At 39.4% G+C, this 14,330-nt stretch overlaps 1 protein-coding gene across 1 annotated transcript in view; it reads right to left on the minus strand.

The window, feature by feature from the left end:
• Positions 1-14,330, minus strand: part of CNTNAP5 (contactin associated protein family member 5) — a 226,655-nt gene that overhangs the window by 54,017 nt on the left and 158,308 nt on the right. The window contains exon 14 of the mRNA XM_054381243.1: positions 4,599-4,755. Coding sequence (XP_054237218.1) covers positions 4,599-4,755 — 157 coding nt within the window. The remainder of the gene's footprint in view (positions 1-4,598; positions 4,756-14,330) is intronic.

Below are 14,330 nucleotides of genomic sequence, written 5' to 3' on the forward strand. Positions count from 1 at the left end.
TGGCCAAGCTGTCAGCCTGTGGCTTGGACAGCAGCACTGTGCACTGGGTTAGGAACTGGCTGGAGGGCCGAGCCCAGAGAGTGGTGGTGAATGGTGCCACATCCAGCTGGCAGCCTGTCACTAGTGGTGTCCCCCAGGGATCAGTGCTGGGCCCCATCCTGTTCAATATCTTTATTGATGATCTGGATGAGGGGATTGAGTCCATCATCAGTAAATTTGCAGATGACACCAAGCTGGGAGCAGGTGTTGATCTGTTAGAAGGTAGAAGGGCTCTGCAGAGGGACCTTGCCAGGCTGGACAGATGGGCAGAGTCCAACAGGATGGCATTCAACAAATCCAAGTGCCGGGAGCTGCACTTTGGCCACAACAACCCCATGCAGAGCTACAGGCTGGGGCCAGAGTGGCTGGAGAGCAGCCAGGCAGAAAGGGACCTGGGGGTACTGGTTGACAGTCGCCTGAACATGAGCCAGCAGTGTGCCCAGGTGACCAAGAGAGCCAATGGCATCCTGGCTGCATCAGGAATAGTGTGGCCAGCAGGAGCAGGGAGGTCATTGTACCCCTGTACACAGCACTGGTTAGACCACACCTTGAGTACTGTGTCCAGTTCTGGGCTCCTCAGTTTAGGAAAGATGTTGAATTGCTGGAGCACGTCCAGAGAAGGGCAACGAGGCTGGTGAGAGGCCTTGAGCACAAGCCCTATGAGGAGAGGCTGAGGGAGCTGGGACTGTTTAGCCTGGAGAAGAGAAGGCTCAGGGGTGATCTCATTGCTGTCTACAACTACCTGAAGGGAGGTTGTAGCCAGGAGGGGTTTGGTCTCTTCTCCCAGGTAACCAGCACCAGAACAAGAGGACACAGTCTCAAGCTGCGCCAGGGGAGGTTTAGGCTGGAGGTGAGGAGAAAGTTCTTCACAGAGAGAGTGGTTGGCCATTGGAATGTGCTGCCCAGGGAGGTGGTGGAGTCACCATCCCTGGAGGTGTTCAAGAGGGGTTTGGACGTGGCACTTGGTGCCATGGTTTAGATAGTCATGAGGTTTAGGGTGACAGGTTGGACTCGATGATCTTTGAGGTCTCTTCCAGCCTTCTTGATTCTATGATTCTATGATTCTATGATCTTTTGAAAGACAATTACAAATCCATCTCTTTTATGCATCACTTGTCCCAACAATTATTCTTAGTGCTGGGGAAGGGAGAGAGAAAATAAAAATGGGTTCTGAACTAGATTTAGCTTCAGCTTGCAGCCACTGGATTTCTATGAACATTTCCACCAAGTAGCCAGAGCTTTCAACAGTCAGGAATCTCTTTTTCAGAAGTATGCATAAACTACAGTCAAGTCATATTTAACACCTTTCCAGATTCCATGCTTTGCTCAGTGACAACGTATGCCTCTGCTCTCTTAAGCAGAGGTCTTCTCCTGTTTTCCAGCAAATACCATGAAAATGCTCTGCTCTTCTGCAGTGACAGAATTAGCTGTCATCATATTGCAGAGTTTGGAAGTATAGTGAAAAGCTGAATGGAAAAAAGATACTTTCCACTAGAATGTTTTAATAAAACAGAAAGGTGAAAAGAATACAAATTATATTCCTGCTCATCTGGTAAGCATAATTCCAGGAAACTGGTGCCAAGTAAAGAACCCAGATATAGCAGCTGGCTGAGGTGTTGGCTTAGATAACATTTGAAAGTCAGCATGCCTAGAAGTGCATATTGTCTGATGCCAAACATCTGGCTCAGGAGTTTTTTAAGGTCTGTTTTTTCTTGTTTCTTCTGTTTCTTTTGCTGCTCTGAGGATTTAGTAGATCCTTTTGCACCCAGGACTTAGGCTAGGGAAACCAAATCAAATCAGAAGGATACTACAGCTATTCTGGTGAGTTCCTACCTTGGAGCTATAGTAAACAGCCTGATTTATTTTGAAGGAGCAAAAATTATTTTCTGGTTTTCCACTCTGCAGCACCCATTTTATTTCATGCTGAGGCAAATAAATGCATCTATTGCTGTCTTGCTCCTTCCACTGTAACATATAGCAGGTTAAAGTCACAGTTCAGATCTCAGCAGGTTTCAGATTCAAATACTCATTATATATAAGGGTGTCAGTGTTCTAGCAGAGAAACACAAAAGCAATGTTCAAGAGGCATGAAATTTCTTATGTTTAGAAACTCTTTGTAAAGGTCAGAGGATTTTAGCTCTTAAAAAGGCAACCTGCAATTTAGAATACTACCAAAGTCCAAATTTCAAAGGGATTAAAAACCAAAATAAAACACCTGAACCTCCCAAACCAACAAACAGTAGGCAGTTCAGCTGAGGAAACTTACACACATCCTGCTATTATAATGAAATTAGGAGAAACAAGTAGCTCTGTGAGATGCCAAGCTAATGAAGCATGATTTCCAACATCTATCTCTCTTGAGGGTTTTCCAAAATCTAATAAAAGTGTGTGCTTCCTAACTTCCTTCTTGTGGGTTTTAATTGGCCTTTTCTCCTCTGCCTGGCATAAATTTTCATAGAATGTGTAATTTCTAATACTTTTGAGATTTCTCCTTCTCCATTAAAGATGTTTGAAATGTGTCTGCTTGTTCAGAATCATTGGGTGTGGGGGGAAAATGGAGATAAACACCTGGAGCATAACATGCTTAGGTCTCATTTCTTTGGGAGATTCAGTTGCTACATTATAAAACTGTATTTTAGATTTCACCTTCCATTGGTTTGTACAATCCAGACTGCAACCCCAACAGTCTGCCAGTGTAACAAACCCTGTTCTGCTTGAGTAGCAGCTCACAGAAAAGCAAAATGTGGATTATGAAAGGAGCCAAGCAGTGGTAAAATCAGATGCTTTTGCTGCTCCTTTGCAAAACCTCACCAAAGTACATCTGATAAGCAAACATTAGAGACAAAAGACAGATTAACATGCACCACTAGGCCCTTTTATACAAGTCTATACAAATGACATGCTTAAACCAACATTTACATAAAGATCTTCTCGAAGAAGTCCCCTTAGAGCTATGATTTTTGAAAGTTAATAGTGATTCCAGGATATAAAGGGTCCAAGCGAATATTCACGCTTCTGGACCCAAGCAACCAAAAAAGTACAACACTTAGAGTGACAAGTCATTTCTGAATTACATTTTTTCTTTCTTTCAAGACCCTTACAGTTCTTTTCTACTTACTTTCTTTAAAGTAAAGCTTTCACAAGGATAATTTGGACACTATTTCAAACTCGGTAGCCTATTACAGTAAGACATTTCTTGTCTACTTCCATTATTTGTCATTTCTGAACTACTTCAGGTCAAAATATCTTTTTTTTTTAGAGAGAGGGCAGCAGTTCCTATCATTGAGTGGTCCAGAAGGTGCAGAAAGAAGCAGAGTTTTCACATGTATTTTTGGTGTTTCAAAATGTACTTTCAATAACACTCATCTGTCATTTCTGTCTCCTCAAATACAAATATGGAATTAACTGGAAAATTCACCAACTAGTCCTCAGCTGTTGGTGCAGAGAATGGGAGAAGGTTGTGAGGTGGCCTTCATAAATTAATGCAGCATTAGGGCACAACAAAAGTCTGAATCCAAGGAAGGCTTTAAATCTTCATGCTATAAGTCTAAAACTTCCTACAGAGACTGAACAAAATCTACAGAAGCCAAAGGAAGTCTTTGCATTTACTTAAAAAACCTTAGTACCCAATGTAAAAGAAAATTGAGGAATGTATAGATAATCTCTTTCAGAAGAAAAAGACAAATCCTTGTGATAGTACAGATTTCTTGTTCTTTACTTGCCTGCATCAGAATTTTGCTACCTATGCCCTAACTTCCTGCTTGGCTCTGTACGTATGGACCAACCTCTTAGAGCTTTTATTCAAGCAAAGAATCAATTGCATCATTGGACTTTTTCAAAGAAATAAAAACTGTGGGAATCCCAAAAGGGAATAATAATGGAATGTTTAGATGGCCTGCATGTTTGTTAGGCCCTGGAGTTGATAATAGATGTTGTACCTCCAAACTGTGTGAGAAAAGGATAGGAGCAAAAAATAACAAAGTGTTGCATCTTTGAAATGCATGAGAAGTCAACTGGGGAGAAGGGCACCTGTTAAAATAAAAATAAATCAGTGGGCTGAGCAAGGCAGGCTGTGGGAAAGTGGAACTGTAACATTCATGTACATCTCAATAAATAGACACCAGCTCTGCAGGTCTGGGCCATTTTGTCTACCCTGCAGCGAGTGGTCACCTCCTCACAACTGTCTATCAGCTGTATTTCTGCTCTCTATGTTGAGACCTGCAGGTCTGGGATCAATGCACTCAGGAAAACCAACAAAAATCATTTGATGCACTCAGGAAAACCAACAAAAAACCTGCATTTGGCATTCAGCTTTTTGAAGATAACCCATCCCAGCAGTGTGCTTCAGCCAGATAACTTGTCTTTGGTTCAAATAAGAAATTAAGATGAAATCAAATCAGAAGTCCAAATTCTAGTTTGACTTTCATTCTCATTTGATCATACTCAAGCCATTCAAGCCTTCTGAGCTGTGAATCAGAAAAAGGACTTAAACCTTCTTGCCTTACTTCCTATTCCCAGCTCTCAGGCAGACACTGATATACACGTGTTAAAATAATTACCATTCTTCTCTATCTGCGTCACAGTTGCAAAAATATCTCATATCCAGACAACTTTCTTCTAGTCCACATGCACACTGTTGAATACCCGGAAGAGATCCTCCCCAGTAAAGATGCTTTTCATTGGCACGACCAACCCACCAAGCAAATGGCATTCCATCTGGATGAAAGAGAAAAAGAGGGAGAAAGAAATAGAGAAAAGAGAAAAACAGAAAGAAAGAGAACTTGATAAGCAAATTGGATTCTGTGAGAATGAAAAAAGGAATGGAGGTGGACATGTTAAAAAACACTGAAATAAAAGATTGAAACTACAGATGAAGTAACAAACCATAAACTTCATCCAAGTTCTATTTAATGGAATACACATTGAGGAAGCAACAGGTCTATGGAATCCCATACAGTTTGAGGAGCAGATGCTTTCCCCATAAGGTTGATGCACCAGCCATCAGTGAGAACCTTGGCACATTTCGTCTGCAAAGACTTGTGACATGTGAACCCAACACCATTGTCTGCACCAGCTGTGTCCGTTTTTTGTGTGTGATGCTAGAGGAGAGATCTGGTCATTGAAGGAGTCTGAAAAGAATTCTCCTGCCATGACTCACACTACACAGCTGACTTGAACCACCCATTATTGGCCAAGAACCTCTTGAAGATTCCACCAATCATGAAACAGACTTTATCTCTTAGGATTTTTCACCTTTAGACTCGTATATAAAGATAACTCTTCAGAAATAACACACAGACTGACCTATTACTATGATCTTAATACAGCTCCTCTCAAAACTAAGAAAAAAATTTGTGTTGGTTTTCTAGGGGAGCAGGAGTAGGAATTTTAATGTGTTCTCCAAGGGTGGAATTTGCAAATGCAAAGCTCCATAAGGTATTAAAATATCCTAGATTAAGGATTCAGGTAGGACATAAGTGGAGAAAAAAAAAATTCCCTGCTTGGGAATTAATTTGTCTCTATGAAGTTATTTTCTATCTACAGGAGCTCTGAGATCTACGTATTTATATGAACCAATATAGTTTTTGTTTAAATTTCATAATCCGTTATACATCGAGCATTAAATATTAATAGTCAGATACAGTAAGCGGATTCAGATATAATGAAATTCATGGATTAACATTTTTGCTAAGATTGACTTTGTCTTCCAGCTCAGATAATTCTTCATTGACTTCTTAATCCTTAAATCAAGAAATGTAATCAGTTACACATGCAGGTAGATGGCAAAATTTAGCAAAATTGACATATCAAGACTTTTTGATCAAAGGAGATTGGAAAAATAAACTGTACTGCTAATGTAGAAAAATGTATCCATTTATTCTTCTGTTTTACTAACATTATTAGTAGGGAGTATTCCTCATTATACAAAGCAAGAAAGTCTAAAATATGAAATACAATCATGGTTAACTGCAGAGTGTAAGGGACTAATTAAAATGAGTTTTAGAATCACTTTGCAAAATTAATTCAGATTCGTTTTCCTTCTAAGCTTAGACTGCTGAACGGTAAATTCATGGAAGAAAAAAAAAAGAAAATAAAAATAGGAAGAGTAACTCCATCCTCATGACACCAACAATTAAGATACGACGAGCTTGCCCAATACCCAGCGGTACTCATTAGAAAAGCACAATTTGAGAACATCTAAGGATTCATCTCACAAAAATGTGTACATTCATTTTAGGTCTCAAATCATTGTCAACACATTTATGTTTTCTTTCTTTTCAGTTGATTTTCTTGTAGAAGTTGATTGCTGCAGCCAGTGAAACAGGTCTGTACTACATTATTGGGAAATTACTTGGTAAAGCTTGGAATAGTAAAGTTAATTGAATAAAAGGGTTATCCATCTTGGAGTTGGAATAGATATTATGCAGAAGTGCTTAATCTAATTTTGAAAGTGCCCATTCTGGAAAAAATATTTAGATAAAGATAAATCCTTCAGGCCATCAACAAATAATAGTATTCATTAATCAAATTCAACCTGTGTCAGATTCTTTTGGAAGAAATCATAATGTAGTTAAACATAACAGTGAAATAAGCAATCATTCATGAGAATTAGGCACAAGTACTTTTCGGATGTCTTTTCCAGGTCTGTTGTTATTTGCTTTATCGAGCAGTACCAAGCAAACACACACATTCGGATTTATGATATAGACTGGGGAAGTGGTAGAAGCACCACAGTTCAAGTCATTTGCAATTAAATTAAATACAGTGCTAAAAAATAGAGCATTCAACATTATAAGGAACAATCCTAGATTGTCAAGGGAATGGACTATAAAAAATACAGTGTCTTTTCAAAAATTCTATTTATTAAGGAAGGTTCTTCCACACTTTACTTGAGTAAATTTTTCTCCCTAACTAGTCCCTTAGAAATCAATTGTAATATTAAAGAATATTACACTCTGATTCTTCAAAACTCTTTTCCACATGCTTAATTTTTAACACATGAGGAATCACAGAGCTATTAAGCAAAGCTCTTAAATCTGAAGTACTTCAGCAATGTCTGAAGTGCTTAGGAATCACTAAAATATACATACTGAAAAAAAAAAAATCAACTAAGACCGTATCCCTAAGTTCTTTACACCATCACTCCTTGGCAGAGCTGGAGGGTGTCTTTCATTGCAACTGAGTCTGGACAGCAGGTGTGTTGACTACGATTCTGCTAAACTTGTAGATCTTTTGGCAATATCTTCACTTCTGTAATCATGACATTATCAATTTTTCAAAGAATTATCAATTCTCTACCACCCTCTTGTCATGAAGCCTAGAGCCGTGAGGCTCTAGCCTAGACTAGAGCCAACGATGTGAATCAAGGGGTTAATGTGGCCCCACAAACTAATGGTTACATAGGTCAGTAGAATCCTACTTTAAAATGTCCACGTAAAAAGTCCATTTAATAAAAATAATTCTTCATTCTGTGCTTGCATTGTACTTAGTAACACATTATTTAGTCAAAAAAGGTATTCAAAAGCCTACTGCAGAACTAGAAGCATTATTTTTCATGGATTTTTGTCTATTTAGAATGGGGAAAAGTGATCTGCCATAACAAATTTATCAAGGTTGACTCTGAATTACATTCTATGGAGGAAGGAAAACATGCATGAAAACAAATCCCAAAACAAGCAAAACAAGTGACTTAATTCACCAGTAAAAGAACAGACACCACTTTCTTTCAATTGATTTCTTCCTGCACTGCTCAATCTGCAGGTTTTTTTAAATTTTCATAATAAATCTACAAAAAAGGCAAAAAACTTTTATATCATGCAGAAGGCAATAACCTTTTCTGTGATTATACTGTCTGAAAGTCTCTACAAACAGTTGTGATATTTACAACACTGTTTTTACAACAATTTAATATGGTATTGATTAATAGTACTGAACAGGCAGAGAGTATTTTGTATCAAATCAGGTACTACTACTCATTCACACTTGCCAGCCTCAGGATGCAGAAAGTTAGGTTGGTTTAAGTCTTCCGAAAGCAAAGAATAAGGGATCTCATCTTCAGCTGATATCCTTAATGTTTTCCTCCACCTGTCTCCATAAGCTGTGGGATGTTTGTTTGTTTTGTTTTTGTGTTTTGTTTTGGGTTTTTATTGTTGTTGTTGGGTTTTTTTGGTGGTCTGTTGATTTATTCAACAGCCACTGAATGTATGTATCTGAACAGCTAAGTAAGGCTTTGGAAATGCTGGACAATAACTCATTTTTTTCCCCATCTAACAAGGCACAGAGAATAAGCTCTTTCAGATGTCAGTTCTTCAGCAGATCTCCATCACCTTTAGCAATGTGCTTAACTAAACTGTTCTTTGTTAGTTCTCTATATGAAATCTGTTTCAGCAGAAGCAAGGCTGGCACAGGCTGTACCGTTCACAAACACAAAGGCTGAGGACTACGAGGAGAATAGCAGACACACAGAGGTTGTTTCCAGTGATCCTCAGAAGGAGATGCAGATTGAGATCAAATTTATCTGCAATGCGTATCTGGCTCTTCTAGTGACACGAAGGGCTGGAGGTATTTGGTGTCTCTTTATGAGCTTACAATAACATGCCTGTCTTCTTCCCAGTTGTGTTGACAGTTCTCTCATTTTCTGTATCAAAAGGCACTGATATTGCAAGTAATAAAAGCTGGTTTTAAAGGGTTCAGACTTCCTTATGCTTTAATTTTTTTCAATTTTTTTTTTTTTTGTGTGGGCAGTCAGAAGCTAAACGAGAGGGAAAAGAAGCATATTCCAACAGCATTTAAGATTAACTTCTGTGAACTCAGTTTACCTTTATACAGGAAAAAGTCTGAGTTAAAACAAAGCCATGCATGTTTAACAGTATTATATTTAAAATGTTTGTCAAAATTCATCTGCATCCTTTGCAAAGGTGGTTCTTGTTATTGCAAAACCCAAATATCTAATGATAGGACTATAACAAGATAAAGAGATCCTTTGTTAAACTCCTGTGTTGTATAAACCTAAATTCTGATGCAATAATTACATAAACTTAACATAGGTAACACTTTTGGGGTTCCCAACTTACCGAAACAGGTCAGTTAAAGGTCTCCCACCATCAAAAGTCAGTTTATTTGTATATGTCTATTGAATCATTTGCAACCACATTGCATTAAACCAACATTCTCTGAGCAGTCTTGTTCAGTTTTTGTCTCCAAAATCAAATCAAGCAGAATGGAATTTGTTAAATGTTACACCCATACATCTCACCAGTGAAAACATAGATTCATTTACATAGAATCATAGAATCATAGAATCAGTCAGTGCTGGAAAGGACCACAAGGATCATGTAGTTCCAACCCCCCTGCCTTGGGCAGGGACACCTCACACTACATCAGGCTGGCCAGAGCCTCATCCAGACTGGCCTTAAATACATCCAGGAATGGGGCCTCAACCACCTCCCTGGACAACCCATTCCAGGCTCTCACCACTCTCATGGGGAAGAACTTCTTCCTCATGTCCAGCCTGAATCTTCCCACTTACAGCTTCATTCCATTCCCCCTAGTCCTGTCACTACCTGATAGACTAAAAAGTCCCTCCCCAGCTCTCTTGTAGGCCCCCTTCAGATACTGGAAGGCCACAATAAGGTCACCTTGGAGCCTTCTCTTCTCCACACTGAATAGCCCCAACTCTTTCAGTCTGTCCTCATAGGAGAGGTGCTCCAGCCCTCTGATCATCCTGGTGGCCCTTCTCTGGACACGTTCCAGCATGTCCATATCCCTCTTGTAATAGGGGCTCCAGAACTGGATGCAGTACTCCAGGTGGGGTCTCACCAGAGCTGAGTAGAGAGGAAGAATCATCTCCCTCGACATCTGCACTGTTTTCTCTGAAAATGATAGCGATTACTATCAAGAGACAGCAAAAACTCAGGAAATATTGATTGTAGTATTGCATAAAGCAATCAAAGCTAATTCTTTGCTATCACATGCAAAAGCATAAAATATCTGTAGAATATCAAAATCTACAGACGGCTGACCATGCTGCGAAACAAGCAGTTAATGTATGTTCATACATGCATCCATACGAATACACAGACATATCTGTATGAGGCAATTTCGACCTGAACCATCGAATCCAAAGGCCAATCCAGAGTATAAATTATGATCTCAAATAATCCATTTTTAAAAGGCTCTTGAAAAAACTGAGGGAGGGGTAAGACACTAAGAACAGGGGAAAACTGTGATGCAATGTTTTTTCTAGGAGTTTACCATGGTCTGGTTTTACCATGCTTCATTTTTTCTATCGCAACATTTTCTATAAGAATTTTAAATATTTACTTGAGGTAAAACTAAATTTTCCCCTTTTGGCCTTTTCCACAGGGAACAAAAATACACATTTGATAAAGCAAAGAAGAAGAGTTTATAATAATTTTGGACAAAGCATTCCATATTTAGTGAGCAACACAAAATGAACATATTTTTAGAGGCTGTTTGTTGAGTGAAGCCCCCTATGGTGTTACTGACTGTATTGGTTTAAATGATACTCATACCTCTGGGAGAATATACTAGCAACACAAAGCAGGGTGAATGCAAGCTGTGTTGCCCTAACCATTCTTTAAAGTGCATGATGATATTTACCAGTGAAAAAAGTGTCACTTTGGTTTGCAGCCCCCAGTGATGTTCTTGTGGCTCTGCCCCAGCCAGAGAGAAGCAACAACTGCCCTCCAAGGCAGCAAGCTCTCTGCACTTCACAAACAAAACCCTGTTTTTAACTCAAGATCAGGTTATTGTGGAGAAATTGAATGTATGTAATATGGCCCAGGGGAAAAATGGGAATCCCCAACGACACGGTTCCTTTGAACATTAATCACTGAGTGTGTCACCAAGTCATCCAGTTGCTTTTGTTCCACAGTAATCTGCTTCCATGTGGACACAAACCTGTTTTATGCTTGGCTCCTCTCTTTTCAGGACAACCATAATGACCATCTAACTCTTTCTCCCTTTTATTCAACACCTTCCTTGTGGCAGTTGTGCAATTGTTTGACTGTTCAGTTCCTTAAAACTGTAACTCACATACTCCTAATTTTCAGAGATGACAAACATGACTGCATTGGAAATCACTGCTGGTCAAACACTACAGCAAGACAGATGCCACAGTTTACTTAGTACCAATGGTGCCAACCAGTGCTGCTAAGATTCCCACCCGAATTTGATTTAAATTTCTGGTCAGATCCTGTACCCCTTATTCAAAGCACCTATCTGGATGTGAAGTAGTCCTCCTAATGTCAGTGGACTTACTCCCTGGGCAAAAGTTACTTAGTCATAAAGTCTGTTCCTCACTTAAAAAATATTTTGTTAAATGTAGTTAGAAAAAGGGGAAAGCCAGTATTTTCTGACCTTTTTTTCTTCTTGTTGTTCAGCTTTGCTGCCAAAGTGCTCTGCTTTCATAGAGTCCCAGGCTGAAGTAATTGTTTAAAAAAGGAAAAGTAAAAAAACCCATGCAGCAGCAGTTGTCTGCAGCACTTAAGCAGAGAAACAGTGTTACCCTCTGGAGCAGCTGTTATCATGGTGTGCTCTTTTCTTCCTGGAGCTGTTAAGATGTTCTTATAGATGAGAATGGGCAGGAAAAAAAGGTAAATAAACATGGACCTTTGCTGCTTCTATATTTAACAGAAGGGTAATGAGCAGAACTGCTGAGCTTCAATGACAGAGCTGTGCCATTGCACACTAGCAGTGCTTCGGTAAAAGCAAAATCATCATCAACCCTTTGAGCGACAGATTTGAGGATGGGCATAAGGGTTTTAGATACAAACACTTTTTTATATGTTGAGGAAGATTGAATCTACATCCAAAATAAAATTTTATGCCTTGTGAATGTCTCTGCTGAAGGCCAAAGAAGGATGAAAACATTATGACTACTTGCATTCTCCTCTGCCAGCTCAGGCTGGGTTGTTTTCTCAATAAATTTCTGGCAGAGTGACAAGTTTCCTGAAAGATGCAAGCGGGACTCCAGCCAGCAACAGAAACTATGGGAACAGCTGAAGGCATGAAGGTTAGGAAGAAAAAACAACAATAGCAACAAACCAAGCCCAAAAACACAGAAAAGGTTTACGGCTTTTAGTGACAAATGACAAAATCTTTGAATCCTCTCGAGTTTTTCTGAAGATAGACTGGATGTCTAAACCTGCCAAAACAAACAAACAATCTTATTTCCTTTACCTTCTTCCTTCCACCTCAGCTTCACTTCAAACCTGTCCTTCTTGCTTTCAACTCCTTTTCCTCTTCAGAAAATCACAGACGGGTATAAAGGTTGGAAGGGACCTCTGGAGATTATCTAATCCAAAGCTAAGGCTAACACAGGTAATTCCTTCCTCATTCCATTTTTTTCTTTTCTTATTTTTCTGTTCAACCTCATTCTTCCAGGTAAATGCAGATAAGTAAGCCCTGCATTGCTTCAATAAACAAGCCTTTGACATTTATGCATGTTATGTCACACCCTTACTCTTTGCTGGGACTGGAAACCCATCAATGGCCTGGATTCAATTGCAAGTGAACAATGACCATGGATAAGCCATAGCGGGCTCCAGCCTGACCCTGCCTGGGTCAGAGGCTCACTGTTTGGCTCCTGGTTTTAGATCACGATATACCACATGGACTGAAGGGGAGCATGGAAGTGATAGGTGAGTTTGTAAGTTTAGACAGATCATATGCTCTTCTCCAGAGTTTTGTTTCAAAGTGTTTCATAATGGCTGTGAAAGGGCTACAGCATAAGGAGAGACTACTGAGCTAATGCACCATTATAAACTACTGCAAGGTGAGAGAAGCAGGTTATCACAGCATTTTTTGTTTTGAAAAGCTATTAGACTTTTCATAGAGGAAAGCAATTTCAGAGCCTAGAAATAACATTGTGGAGGATAGAGGGGAATAGTTTAAGTGTCAAAGATTATGAATGGTGCATCAAACCATAAACCTATCATTTCACTACAAGAAAACTTAGCATTCAACTATTATTCTTGGAAACACTGAAGTGAGACAGCAACCTTTACAGAACTATAAAACTACAGTTGGAGCAACTGTCCCAGGAATGACTGGAGGAAAAAACACTTTGCGCCTCATTGATTCACTATTGTTTTCCAGGGATAAAATGCACCTGGCTCCAGTGAAATAAGGGTAGTCATGTTGATTTACACTCACTGAGTATTGGATTGTCCACAGGAGGACACAATGGTTGAGGTTGGAGAGTATCTCAGAAGACAATTTAGTCCAGCCCCTCCTTCAAGCTGTTCTGAAACATTCAGGTTGTAAGAATTCCTTAGAAAAAAACGTGGCTGTTACTGAAACAGGAAAAGACACCGTCTGCAGTTACACAGCAACTGAAATAAAAACCTGAGGTATTTATTTTTAAAAGGGGTAAGAAAGGAAAATTAATTGTATAGTTGATTCACTTATTTTTGAAAGATCCATTGCAACAGTTAAAGATCTTGGGAACAGGGTAAAAGTGATGAGGAATAACAGAAGGATCCTGTCTGCAGCACTTTGCACCTCATGCACTCAATGCGGTGCAACAGTGGAGCTGTACAGCAAAGCCCCCAGCTCTGCACAGCTCCCAGGCTCATGTACTCTAACCTGCCTACCAGACCTTCATCAAGAAAGTCCATGAAGAACAAGGTCTACAATCTGGCCTAATGGCAGTCTGGAAGTCATGGTACAACTCAGAGCAGATTGCTCAAATTTATGGACACAAGTCAATTGGAGTAAAGCTGAGTGGAATCAATATGAGTTTAATTCAGCTCATGCAGGAGCCCATGGAAGGCTTGCTGGATCATGCCCACAGCACAATGAAATTTGATAGACTAGAAGGAAAAAATAGATATAATAGGGACATTTGGGACATTTAATAGGAGACTGGATAAGTTACAGAAAAACATGCTGTGGAAAGCAATCTTTGCTTGGTCCTTTGGGAGAAAGTGCATACACTAATAACAGTTCTTCTCCCTCCCCTTTATTTTGAAAAGTGTCTGAGTAAAAATGGAATTACCTTACTCAACAAAACTATTTCCTGTATATGCAGTTTTAACTACCAGTATTAGTAATGAGAAAAGTATCCTTATTACTTTTATTCCCTCCTGTTCACATTGCACCAATACAGTCACTCATGACTGAAATTGACTATCTTGTGATTTGACAACCCTCCACAAAAGGCAGATTAATTTTGTCCCCATTGTACTTGTGATGGCAGCTTCTAGGAATAACAAAAACTAGATCTGAGTATTGAGAATCTTTATTGGCAACATTGATTCACAAAG

The sequence above is a fragment of the Indicator indicator genome, chromosome 5 (assembly GCF_027791375.1).
Source record: "Indicator indicator isolate 239-I01 chromosome 5, UM_Iind_1.1, whole genome shotgun sequence".
NCBI classification, from domain to species: domain Eukaryota; kingdom Metazoa; phylum Chordata; class Aves; order Piciformes; family Indicatoridae; genus Indicator; species Indicator indicator.